Genomic DNA, 14,086 nt, shown 5'->3' with positions numbered 1-14,086 from the left:
AATCATTATAATGCCTTTAATTGCCTACATAGCCTAATAAGCGATCAAGAGCACACATAAAGCTTGTCACAGCACAGTAATGGTGAAGTAATGATGAATGTGTCAGGAAAAAACAGTAAGATTAAACTGCATTAACATTTAAATAATTTATTGATAACCTAGTGTTTTCTGTTTAAGAGATGAATTCGGCGACACTGACTCGTCATCTCGACACTAGTGGATGTGCTTGCTTGCAAGTTTCATATGGATAACATAATCTGAGAATATTAGTTTTTTCAGATTTGAATTGTTTCATTTGAAACTAGACATTTCACGCTCTCTCTCTCTCTCTCTATATATATTTTTTTCATATCTGTAAGGCAAGTATACAATGAGTTTCATGCTCAAGTTCACAGAGACCGAGACGGCAGAAAGCGCATCCTGTTTTCTATTATTATTTTACAAAAGCGCAATGTTCTGTTGTTCTATTGAGTGCATACAAATAAACGTAGAGACTTTACAGATTCGAAAAATGTATTACTCTTATCTCTATTATTTAAAAGCAAGTATCTCTAGTATTTTAAGAGCAAGTGACCGCACCGGCACCTCCATCTGTCATGCTGTGAGCATGCTACTTTTCAGTTTTTACAGTCCGCCCAGACTCTCGAATAGCGTTTCAAATCCATCACACACACCCACCCACACACACACACACACACACACACACACACACAGTCACACACACATACATATATATGTGAGAGAGTTTAGAGTTTAGAGTTCAGAGCCATCGTTCACTGACAAGCTAGAAGTAATCACGTTCAAAATTGAATGTGATTAATGTTAAATTATGAATGCGATATTTCCTAATTGTCAGCGAACTATGGCTCTGCTGGTGTAGTGAATTCTGCTCAATCTGAAAGCAGGTGATGATGATTTACTACTAATAACGCGACTGCTTTACTGACAAGATGTGCATGGCAATCGAATGTAATTAATTGCACAGTCCTATGTAAATCCATGTTAAATCACAAATTACTGTGGTACCATCTGATAAAATCAATGTGTACCTTGATACAGTACTATTCTGAAAAGGATCCTTGTAAGTTTTTTTTGTTGTTGTTTTTATTTTATTTTTTTTAGTCATTTAATAGAGTTTGTAGACATTGTTTTAAATTTTCCGTAGTTCTGTTAGTACTGCACAGTGTAAGAACAGATAGTCATTTAAAATAAGAAATTGCATTGTTGCATTGAAATTGCATTGTTAATTTTAGAGAATGAACTTTTTGCAGGATTTTGCAGTGATGAATTGGAGGGTGTGTGCAGTCAGAATGAGAAGATAATACAATTTGTAATTAACCATGATCCTTTGGGCCTGCCCTGGATAACATTTCAGAGAGAGTACGAAAGCATTGCAAGAGCAAGTGTTTTTTTACTGTGAATGTTCTTGTGCTATTTTGTGAAGCTCTAGCTCCATCCGTCATTCCCTGTGTGCCCCGAGTGTCCTCTCGTCTTCCTGGCCCTCACAGATCTGTCTGTTTCACGTCTGTCTCTTCTGTAGACTTGCTGTCAATAGGCTGATCATCACTTTCGTAACCATGGTAACTGCAAATGGATGTTCCAAAAAACGGCTTTAGATAAGGGAGAGTATGACAACTTGGCTTCAGTAATTACCCATGATCCTCGTTTGCATTAAAAAAAAACTTCAATTAACAGGTGGGCATAGAGTGCGATTGTGTTTGAAATTTCAGTGATTAATAGAACAACCCTCCAAACTTTCATCTAGCTGTGTCTGTGTGTGTGTGTGTGTGTGTGGCTCTATGACTCAGGGCTTTTTACCTAAATTACAGGCTTCTGCAACCCACTGGTCGTCATATGAGTCATGACCTAAAGGAGACGTAGACACACAAACATCTCTGATAATATCTCGTCAATCGCACCCACTCACTTGTATTTATGCCAACAGCCGTAGATAAGTGTCAGCATGAATCACACAGCATTATAAACTTTTTTACTGTTAGTGTGCAAAACAATGAAAACTTATTTGAAGCATGGGGTGGATCGATATGCATGTGCACAGCTGCACATGCAAACTCATTTCTGAAATATACAACACATACAACAAACCTACCTAGACAGCACTTTTAAGTCATCATACGTGGACTTTTGAAGTGAAGTCTGCTTCAGGCGGTAAGATACTTTGTTCTGGTCATGACAGGACATTTTTAGATTGTTTATGTATTTCATTAGTGTTGGGCAGGCAAACTCCGCCCACAGTGAAATCTCATTGGTCCTAAATCCTTCTCAGTTGGACTATATATGAAACATTAAATATCAACTTTTTTAGAGAGAAGGCAATCCCAGAATGCATTTAGAGATTTTAAGGAAATGCATAATATTATTAAGTGATAGTAAAGACATACATAATCATTGCTACACTATTTGGGATAAAATACAATTTCTGCTAAAATAAATTGTGATTGCAAATTAAAATGCAATTTTAAGACGCGGGTTGCATTAACTGCTTAGACTAGTCTTAAATTGTTAGTCATCAAATTTCTTTTCTTCAAGGCTGGTCATACCTTTTTAAATTCAGTTGCAAAAAGGTAGGTTAGTCTAATGTGAATCCAAAAAAGTAAGACTGATTACCCATTGGCTAACTGCTAGTATGTTAAATGTCAAATGAATGTTGTTCTTTTGAAGTTTCTATTCATCAAAGAATCCTGAAGAAATGTATCACGGTTAACACAAAAAATTAATTAAAGGGGTCATATGATGTTTTTAAAGATCATTATTTGGTGTAACAGAATATGTTGACATTCTTCAATGTTCAAAAAACACATTATTTTTAAAATACTGTACATTATTTTAGGTCCTCTATGCCATGCCTCTCTCAAACACGTCGTTTTCTACAAAAACCCTCCTTCCGACAAGAGCAGCCTGCTCTGATTGGCCAACCGGCCCAGTGCAATGTGATTGGCCAATCACCACAAGGACTGGTTGGAGATGTAACCCCCCTTTCAATAATCGTGAGCTTCATCTTTCTAAATAAATGTAAAGACAGTATGTCACCTTACTTTCACTTTCACTTTAATAATGTCCTTAGTTTTACCATCAGTTCAAGCCTGAAAGGGGAACAGTCGTGTGACAGACACAGTGAGGAAGCTCGTATGTGTTTGCAGTGCACAAGCCACAGGCGGTCAAGACTCTCTCTCTCTTTCTCTCTCACACACACACACACACACACACGCGATGCGCAAAACTCTACATTTGAACATTCAATAGCAAATACTTGCAAATACTTGACGAGCGCCAGTTCGTCGTAGCAAAGTCAGAATGACCTCCTCTCCTAGGTTCATGAAACGGTCGTCCATAAAATGTATTGCTGTTCTGTTGTAAGTAATCTTAAACATTCCTAAATGCATCTACTTTTGGAAGGCCAAATAAAGTGCTTTTGCTTTCGCCTAGATACACACAACATCTCTCTGACATGGCTGCTTCAACACTAACTGAGGTTACTGAAATCACGCCTTTTTTATTTGCGTGAACATCTGGGCGGCATTATACAAATATTTCTACATACTGATGTAGACATGTGGGGGCGTGTTTGAATGAGTCGTTTTAGGGGGGAATGGCAGGAGTCTTAACTTTGATAAACAATATCTCTTTGGATTTTAGACTTTAGTCTTTGCAACTTCACAGATCTTCTTCATGCACAAAGAGCTTGTAAAACTCCAAAGAGAAAGGAAAAATTGAAATCGAATCATATGACCCCTTTTAGGTTTTCAAGATTGACACAGAATATTTTACTGTATTACTTTTTTTACTGCATTTTTTTTCAAATAAATTGTCTTGGTGAGCAAAACTGACTTTCAAAAACATTTTTAAAAAATCTTACTTTTACTTCCTCTTACTTAACTTTTTAGGTTACACCACCAAAAGTCATTCTTAAGGGTTACATTGAGTAGAAATAAATCCTTTAAGATGTTTACCACAGTTTTAGGATGCTGCCTAAGAAGGCAGCTTCTTATGTAAGCAGTAACCAGCATGGCAGCACACAAGGTTCTGGATCAGAGCTTTTAGTCTCATATTTCTATGCACTCACTGTGATTAAATCAAGAAATGATATGCAATGGTTTCCCTGGGAGAATGAAATACAGTATGCAGAAAGGCTTTCACATTAAACACTGCATGGCTCGTTTTCTTTAGCTATGATGGATGTCAAATCCCCAGCCATTACTAAAGGAAGGGTGATACATTATTTCGGACAGTAAGATCAATAAAGCATCTCACTACAGTTGCAAGGTTTCCTAGCAACAAGCGTGCAGGGTACTTTGATCTGATCCGAACATTCAAAATATTTTGGAATATTTGAAATGTTTTCGAAACATTCCAAAAGCATGTTTTCTGTAGATATCAGATTCAGAACAACTAATTAATGTCAACTACAGATACATGTTCACGGATATCTAAATGTGAACAGATCAGTTGTTGAAATGTTGCACACATACATCAAAGCTGTTGACGCTTCCAACAGTTCATTTATTTTTGCAGTGCATACTATTGATCGCTGCAGGCAAAGAAACCAATTGCAATGATTAATTGTCGGAAGGTAATAAATTATGAGTTCTGCATGCCTTTGTGTGTGTGTGTTAGTTTCGGGGGTTTGTTGATGAATTGTTGGGTTAGACATCTTAAAGGAATAGTTCACCCAAAAATGAAACTCTGCTGAAAATGTACTTACCCTCAGGCCATCCAAGATATAGAGGACTTTGTTTCTTCAATGGAACCCATTTAAAAATAAAATTGCTTTACATCACTTGCTCACCAATGGATCCCCTGCAGTGAATAGGTGCCGTGAGAATGAGACTCCAAACAGCTGATAAAAATATCACAATAATGTAATCCAGTTGATCAAATAACATCTTGTGAAGAAAAATACTGCATGTCTGTAAGAAACAAATCCATCAAGATGTTTTTAACTTCAAATGAGTCCTCTATCTAAAATATTGTTTTATTCAGTGAAAGTAATGTTGTCTGAATCAGGAGAGAGTTGTGTGGATTACTTGTGGATTATTGTGATTTTTTTATCAGCTGTTTGCATTCGTATTCTGACGGTACCCATTCACTGCAGAGGATCCATTGATGAGCAAGTGACGTAATGCTAAATTTCTTCAAATCTGTTCCTATGAAGAAACAAACTCATCTAGATGGCCTAAGGGTGAGTACATTATGAGGTCATTTTCATTTTTGGGTGAACTGTTCCTTTAAATGGTCTCAAGCTAAAACATTTTCTGTGCCCTCATTCACAGAATTTTCCTGCAGGTTATGTTGTTTTAAATTAGATCTTCCCTGGGTTTGTTTATTTGGCATCTAATGTGGGAATTCAGCACCACACGGTATGTGTAATAGTTTTTACTACATATTCCAACCTAGACTGTAATTGCTGCCGTGGCAACAGCACTATTGAATTTATGATGGGTGTGCATGCGTGTCTTGGGGGCTGATGTAAACGTTCATCTAATCATCTAGCACGTGTATGTGTGCTTGTACACACTCACATGATCAATGACTCTAAATCTTCACAGCTCCTGCGTCAGCATAACCTTTTGCGCAGAAGGACTCTGATTAAACTCTATATTCAATATTTACTACCTGTCATGTGATCTTAGGCACAGCTACAATTTTTCATCTTCTATACAGGAAGTACATGGGGGAAATTGAATGTGCACTAATCCATTCACTAATCCACATGATCTTCTATCTGGATTCTAATTAGGGGAATTAACCCTTTCATCACCTTGTCACTGTGGACTCAGAAACTGATACTCTCTGGTAATATGTATTTAAGTACATGTATATAGTACTATAGTAGATGCTTCTTGCAGTGAATATTTGTGAAAATGCAATTATGTAGTAGTACATAGTATGAAATGTACAGAGTACTACACTACATACAGAAGTGAAATTATGGGTACTGTTTGTCCTAATGTGTCCATGTCAGTTTCAGGTTTTGGTTGATGAATTGTTGGGTTAAATGATTTAAAGGTCTCAGGTCTCAAGATGTAGCTTCTGTACCCTCAACACAGCATTTTCCTGCAGGTTATGTTGTTTTAAATTAGATCTTCCCTGGGTGTATTTGTTTATTTGGTATCTAGTGTGAGAATTCGGCACCACACAGACTACGTTTACATGCAGCCAATAACCCGTTCAAAACCGGGATATTAGCAATAACCCGGTCTCGCACGGCCATGTAAACACCGGCAAAAACCCGGATATGCTCATATTTTTTAAAAACCGGGATATTATATCTGGGGTACCCCTTTTCTAACCCGAATATTTGGTCTTGTTAACGTGTTTCGGCATATCCCCATCAAAATGTGTGTTCTGCGCATGTTCTATTCGCAAGGAATCTTGGTCTTTTGAGTCTTTGGATACAGGAAGAAGAATCGGAAATGACGCATATTGCGTCTTACGTCCAGACGCTAACCGTGCGTCGCCGTTTACATCGGGATATTGGCGACTGATTACAGATTCCATGCATTCAGGAGTAACTCTCTCTGCTCACGCATGTAAACGGGTTATCCCGAACGTTTCAGAAACCCGAATAATGACCTTAACCCGACCATAACCCGAATTTTAACAGCTTGTAAACATAGTCACTGTTTTACTACATACTTATTTATACATAGAACTACATATTTAGTTATACATATTTTGACCTAGACTCTAATTGCATACTTGTAGTAATGCATACAGAGGCTGAAATGTATACTAAAGGGTTCTACACTACACATAGAAGAGACTAATTCTATATTGTACATAAATATTAACTCTATAAAATAGAACACACTAGATAGGGTTTAATGCAGAGTATACATTTACTACACACACACACACACGTTTGTTTTTGTGAAACAATATAAAATATTTATTATTTAATTGTATTTACATTTTACATTCTATTTTTTTTAATAGTAGCCAGGATAATGTATGTATATATATATATATATATATATATATATATATATATATATATATATATATATATAGGCAGTAAAAAAATTACTTTATATATATATATATATATATATATATATATATATATATTTTTTTTTTTTTTTTTTTTTTTTTATTGTTGGTGACATGACAGTTTAATACTATCATGACACTGAAAACGATACACATTTTTATATTTTAAATGAAAGAAACCCTGATTTTATCTGCTTCGAATATTGGCCAAATAAGGCTAATAGGAATCATTTAAAATGCCATTATTGCTACCACCATAGTGTATACTACACAGTGGCTTTCCCATTTCCTCCTCTCTTCTGTCTACTTAATGAAAAAAAACTTGAAGTAAATTGTTTCTGTCAGGTTCAGCTGCTGATCTGTTAATCTGAGTGTGGGTTAGATAGAAAAGAGGAAGTGGTTTGGATCTGTGCTGAGATTATCTCAGCAAGTGTGCCTAATCTAGTAGGAATGTAACTTTTTTTTTTTTTATGTAAGCGGAGCATTATCTTTCTGTCTGGTTTTGTGAGACTTTGGAACCACGTCCAAACCAAGCCTTGGGCTTATAGTTTAACACAAACCCACACACACTCAGGGAGGGAGAGACACATACTGTAATCATGTTCTTCAGTATTTTCATGGCGGCATGCAGCTGGTGATTTTATGGAGCCAGTGTATAGATGTGGCAGTAGAACACTCACAGGATGCTGTGCACAAACAACCTCTGCTTAATTCAAAGTTGTGTGGTGCAACTCTGTTTTAATGGGAAATCGGACATCTCTAAACAAGAGATTGAGGCTTGGGCAATCAATTGCACTGGATTTCTGCTCTTGCTTTAACATACTTTGGCAGTGGGAGTGATTCCTTCAACATCAAATGGAATTAAAGCAGAAAAGAATTGAAATAAGCCATTGTATCTCCAATGGTGATTTGCAAAGTAGTTTTTTGAATTTGCTAAATAATGTAGTCCCTGCAGAATGAAGACTGTTTTATGCCCTCAGTTTCTGATTTCTAAGGCTTTATATGCTCACTTGTGTAGTTGATTACATCATCGGTCTCTCCATGTGCTCTTCTTTAGAGTGCCGTAACAAAACTGATTTGGACTGAAGGGTCAGACAAAGGGAAGTGTCTAAGACGCATGAATACCCAAATTCCCCATTCACTGCAACATTTATCGACATCAGGTTAATGAGTGACTGGGAACTTGCTGAAATGGAAAATATTTTGCAGTCAGGAGGAAGTCATTTAAAGTCATTTATTACGTGTATCTTAAATCAAGATTTTACTGCATATTATGATTATACTACTTAAAATGGTAAGCTCATTTCCACATTGAGTTCTTTGAGGAAATATTTAAAAAAAAAAAAACCCAAAAAAAACATTTGTACATTTAAAAAAAAAAAAAAAAATGTTTTTTATGTTTGGTTTATTATAATCAATCTTTTTGTCGACTGTATTCAGATAGCATACTATCAATGTAGTATACACTGTGCATGCTCCAGAAATGATTCTAGCATGCTGATTTGGTACTCAAAAAAACAATTCTTATTATTATCAATAAATCAATTCCCATTTTTTTATTATATATCTCTCAGCTGAGCTTTTCACTTAAGCTTGATGTTTTAACATGATTTCATAATTTTTTTTCTGATGCATAGTGTAATTATCATTCATTGAGGCCGTGTTAATCGTAACTCAATCCTGTTCTCTTTAAACAAGTTCTCATTGTCTGTCTATTTCTCTCTCCAGTTTAGGCAGTCATAAGTGGATGTTATGTGTATAATTTGTCATCTGTTCCCTAGAGGAGAATGCAGCGGCACAGAAACCCTTCCAGCGAGGATGTGCGACGTTTGCGCGTGCATGAGTCATTGACTGACAATCACTGCGGCTCTGTTCCCTCCCGTATGAGCACTCGTCAATACATATTGACATACAGTTTCCTTAGCAGCAGTCTAACTCACACATTCATACGCAAATAGCTCTAGGAAACTCCACAGCATTATTTCCACACAAATCACACAATACTTCAGTCATTCGGCACAAGCTGGGCCGTAGCCCTCACTTTAGAAGCACAAATTGAAGCACATTTAGAAACACACAAACTCATTTTACTGCTCACTTGTTTTCCGGCCTCTCTCTCACAAAGACGTTACATCACAAGCGCAGCTGGGGGTTTCAATCTGCATCTGCACAGAAATGATATGCCCAGTATTTTATATGTTTATATAAAAAAACACACGCTTGATTACATCTGACAGGTAGAACTCTCACATGTCATATAAATCTACCCTGTGTAGCTCTCTCACCTGTGGCATGAAATTAATGTCATTTATGGAGTGTGTGTGTATTGCTGCTGGTTAGGCTGCATTGGCGATGCGTGTTGGCGGCTTCATTCACATTTTCTCTTCACCATTCATTCAGCACGGCTTGCTCTCCTGCTACGTGCCGTGTTCCCGGTCGTTTCACCCCTCCCTTCCTCCCTGGCTTTCTGTCTCTATCTCTATTTCAATTTTACATTTTTATTAGATTTGAGATGTGGCATTTTAATGACCGTTTCATTTATGGTGCTATGCAGCACAATAACAATTGTGTTAGGAATTTGAATAAACTCATAATTGGTGGAAGACACCAATATTTACAAAGCGAAGGTGGGTGATGGGTGATATAATGCAGTTTTACAGCAGTGTATTTATGCATATATATAAACCTAAAACAAAAATAAAATTAAAATCATTAAAAAACTTTTTGGTTAAAAAACTAATAAAAATGACAAAAACACAACAAAATTATTACACCTTTAAATGATATTAAAAATAAAAACAAATGTAAAATATAAAAGAATACTATAATTTTAATATCAAAGATACTAAAATGACTCTGTTTTACAATTGTTTTGACAGCAAATTAAATATTGCTGAATAACTATATCAGTGAAACTAAAATGAAAAAGAGTTTATATTACACAGCAAATAAAATATAGACACAATTACTTAATTTAAATGCATGCATTTTATACAGTATTTCATTAAATTCATGGAGATATATTATCAAGGCTTTATATTTAACTGATAATAGTTACTGATAATAGTTAAAAATGACCACTTCTGTTACTTGTTGGTGCCAGTTAATTGATATATTGGTTTTTCAGGACCTCCAGGTTTAAGAATCAAATTAGGCCTGACCTAAACCATATCTAGAGACCTAAATATTTTAGACTTGGAGGAGGGTGCTTTTTGACTGCCTAGCAAATATCAGTACAATCACAGTATGTTGTCCTCATCATTTTCTCCCTTTAGCTTAGTTCTACCTCTTTCCTTGCTTTGTAAAATGCAGTACAGAGGTGACGGTTGCTGGGGAGCTTAGAGGAGTTGATTTTGGCTCTGGTGTTGCATGCTTGTTGTTAGCAGTCCAGCCTGAATATGTCTTATGACTCATGTTCATGTTGCATTGAACAGAGCTGAGAAAATATAATACTTAATCAGGGATTCATTTGGCAGAGGGGTGTGTTATGGATAGTGTTGCTTTCGTCAACGAAAATTATGACTAAATATCGTCATCAACAAACCTTTATCACGTGACGAATATAAGACGCAATGTAAATGCTGGTAATGTGACGATGACTATAATTAAATGTATAATGCAATATTGTTGACAAATGAAAACGAGACTAAATGTGGTTTACAAAATAAAATCTATGCTAAAATGTCTCTTCATTTTCGTTGACCAAAACGAGACGAAACGAAATGTTATAACGTTATTCCGTCTCTCATAATATTGTTATTATTTTGCAGTATTTCAGTTTACTGTGTCTCACTTAAGGGGCTTCATCGGATCGCACGGTGCAAACGCAGGCGACGTCTATATATATATATGAATGAATATATATGAATGAATATATCATTCATATATATATATATATGAATGAATATATGAATAACATATATATATATATATATATATATATATATATATATATATATATATATATATATGTCTATATATATATATATATATATATATATATATATATATATATATATATATATATATATGTCTATATATATATATATATATATATATATATATATATATATATATATATATATATATATATATATTAATATGTTATTAATATATTGATAATACATATCTTGTTTTATAATATCCAATTATACTTTTTTTTAAATACATGAAATATATATTAAGATATGTTTATATGTATATATAATTATAAAATATTTTTTCTTAATTTTCCCTTTTGATTTTGGGATGAAATATGTATTAAGATCACATTTGTTTTCTTCATCAACTTTGTAAGATTCACACAAGAACTAAAATGATAGAAGATATCAGAAACATGAAAGATAGGCTTTACGGAGCAACAAAAACATTGCGTGTGTGACTTGATAACAGGAAGCTTCTGGCCACATGTCCTGTCCTGCTGAAGTGTGTGTCAGGTGTATACAGCAGCAGCAGCAACAGTGTGAGATTGCTCAGCAAATATTCCCTAATTCTTTGCTCAGTGCTTTAAAAGCTTTTACGTGTGTGCTGGCAGATGGCAGATGAGATGGAGATTTTCTAAGGGACATCATCAGCAAATGGGTTTTCTCAAATTTCAGGCCACCCCTCTAAACACACACACACACACACAGAGCTGATCATTACTTAACTAATTCAGCTGAACTCAACTTAAAATGAAAAAGTAAAGGTTCGTAACCTAACCTTATACTGATCACATTCTCAGTATTCACAGGATTCAAGCTCCGGGTGTGTTAGCCAGACAAGCTCTATTAGTGACAGTGTAAGGGAAGAAGATGAACCACTCGGGAAAAATCACAGCGGTCAATACCTCTCACTCCCACCTTTATATTAAAAAGGCAGATTTGTTTGAGTTTTTTCAGTATAATGTTCAGGTGCAAACAGGTTTGTTTTAATGAAATTTGAGCTAAAGAAGCTACATTTATGATTTTGTTGTCAAATTGTATTGCTGAATTGAAACACTATTTAAGCAAATTCTTAATAAAGAGTTTCAAGATTTTTCCTCATTCAATTGCTTCTGTTCTTCTACATGCATTAACTTGTAGCATCCAACTAACACTGTCTATATTTCCCAGCTCTGCAATCAAAACTCAAGCGCCATAAACTTTCTTTTCTTTCTCTTTTAAAGGGGTGCATTTTCAGAAGTGGTCCTGGCAGAGGAGAGGTCCACAGGAAAGATGTTCGCTGTGAAGTGCATCCCTAAAAAAGCGCTGAAGGGGAAGGAGAGCAGCATCGAGAATGAGATTGCCGTTCTACGCAAGTGAGTTCCATCTCCCGTATCACACCTGTACCCATGGCAACAGCATCACCCGTCTCTTCCACACTCTTCATTCCCTCAGTCTGCAAGTTGATAGGAGCTTGTTTGCCTGTGGTTTGACCTCCAGTTACCGTGGTAACTCTGGTGCCCTTGTCCAATTACAGCAGGGAAGCTCCCGCAGATGTTCTCTCTTCCGTGCGAACCGTATCCATGAGTTTGAACAGAGGCTTTGACTGTGTTTCGAATTTATAATTTAAGTGCATGCTTACTGCATACTAAACACAGAATGTATACTGTTTGCTTCCTATTAGTTTTAAAATATAGTATGTGCAGCAATAAACATGAGTAGAGCAGATATGATTTTTGCTATGAATCCAATTTTGTCAAATATTCTGTAATTTTAAGTAATTTTAGTCCAATCACACTGCCTTTGAAAGATTGATTTATTTATTAATTATTTATTTATTTTATTCAGCAAGGATAAATCAAATGGATCTACTGTATATTTTGATCATATTTGGAATAAATCCAATTTTATGAAGAAAAAAAGGAAAGGAAAAAAAAAATCTAATTTCAGCCAGTTTTAGTCTAATCACACACTTATGTTTAACAGTTTTTTTTATTACAAATTAATACTGAAAATAAATAAATTAAGTAAATGCAAGGATGCATTTACTTGATCAAAAGTGACAGTAAAAACATTTATAACGTTTCTTCAAATTATGTGTTTAAAAAGCAGGTCATATGGGTTTTTGAAAAATATCTTTGTTGTAGTCTATAACATAGCTATTCTCAAATGAAAACAGTCTTGAAAGTTGTTAATCAAAAAAGTGCATGATAAATAAAGATATTGTCTCTCAAAACAGAGAGTCGGCTCAGAGTCACCTTAAGGAGTCGTTATATTTTATGTTATCTTATTCCTGTTACCGGTATACGTCACTGAGTAACACACATGCATAATCCCCGCCTCCTCGCGAAATAAAAACAGAGTCTGAACTGCACACAAACACTTCCGCTAGTTAGTGTGTTTACATCATGTTGAGAAGACGCTGTGTTCAAGTGGCTCAAGGACTCCTCTCTGCGCCAATCACAACAGGCTTGGCCAGCTGACCAATCAGAGAAGAGTAGGCTTGTGGAAGGGAGGGGTTTGCTCAGAACTTGCTAGGAACAAATCATTCTGGAATTATTGGCATGTGACTAATATAAAATTTATGTTCTGAGGAAAATACAATCTTTTCTGACCTTAGATGCATTTAAACCTTTTGTAGGGGACTCCAACACAATATTAGGACACTTTAAAATACCATATGACCTGCTCTTTAAGTCTTTTTTTTAATCCAGTCAAAAAGAAAATTGTAATATAAACTAAATTAGTGCATGACATACATTACATAATACAAATATATTAAAAATGAAGTATATCCAAATGTTTGGTGTCTATGCAATTAATGTTCTCTTTATTTCCTAATTTTATTACTTCACAGATGTTAATGTAACAAGTTTACCATGTTTCTCAGGTATTTTCCCACCGTCGGTGGAAATGTAAGCAGGTGTTCGGTGTGTGTGACATATGGTGTGTGACGGGTGTTTCCCCTGAGACTCGTCAGAAAAGACTGCCTCTGATTCTGACATGAGCTTCTTTTGTCATGGCGATCATACTCTGGAGATTGGACGCACAGTTTTGTCCTTCTCGTCTCAGTCTCCCTCATCAAATATCATAGCAACCCAATGATTGACAGCTTGTCTGCCGTCTCCTGGGTGATGCCATAGGCCTGTAATTAGATCCACCGAACAATCTGA

General features: G+C 35.5%; 2 protein-coding genes across 2 annotated transcripts in view; one reads left to right on the top strand and one right to left on the bottom strand.

Annotated features, from left to right (window-relative positions):
* The window catches only part of LOC127977377 (coiled-coil domain-containing protein 3), a 74,712-nt gene that overhangs the window by 34,012 nt on the left and 26,614 nt on the right, over window positions 1-14,086 (bottom strand). The gene's annotated exons all lie outside the window — the stretch shown is intronic.
* The window catches only part of LOC127977341 (calcium/calmodulin-dependent protein kinase type 1D-like), a 56,401-nt gene that overhangs the window by 22,340 nt on the left and 19,975 nt on the right, over window positions 1-14,086 (top strand). Inside the window, exon 2 of the mRNA XM_052582217.1 lies at window positions 12,158-12,289. Within this exon, the coding sequence (XP_052438177.1) occupies window positions 12,158-12,289 (132 nt within the window). The remainder of the gene's footprint in view (window positions 1-12,157; window positions 12,290-14,086) is intronic.

This window comes from Carassius gibelio, chromosome A4, assembly GCF_023724105.1.
Source record: "Carassius gibelio isolate Cgi1373 ecotype wild population from Czech Republic chromosome A4, carGib1.2-hapl.c, whole genome shotgun sequence".
NCBI classification, from domain to species: domain Eukaryota; kingdom Metazoa; phylum Chordata; class Actinopteri; order Cypriniformes; family Cyprinidae; genus Carassius; species Carassius gibelio.
The sequence above is the reverse complement of the archived record's forward strand: the minus strand, read 5'-3'. Positions and strand labels throughout refer to the sequence as shown.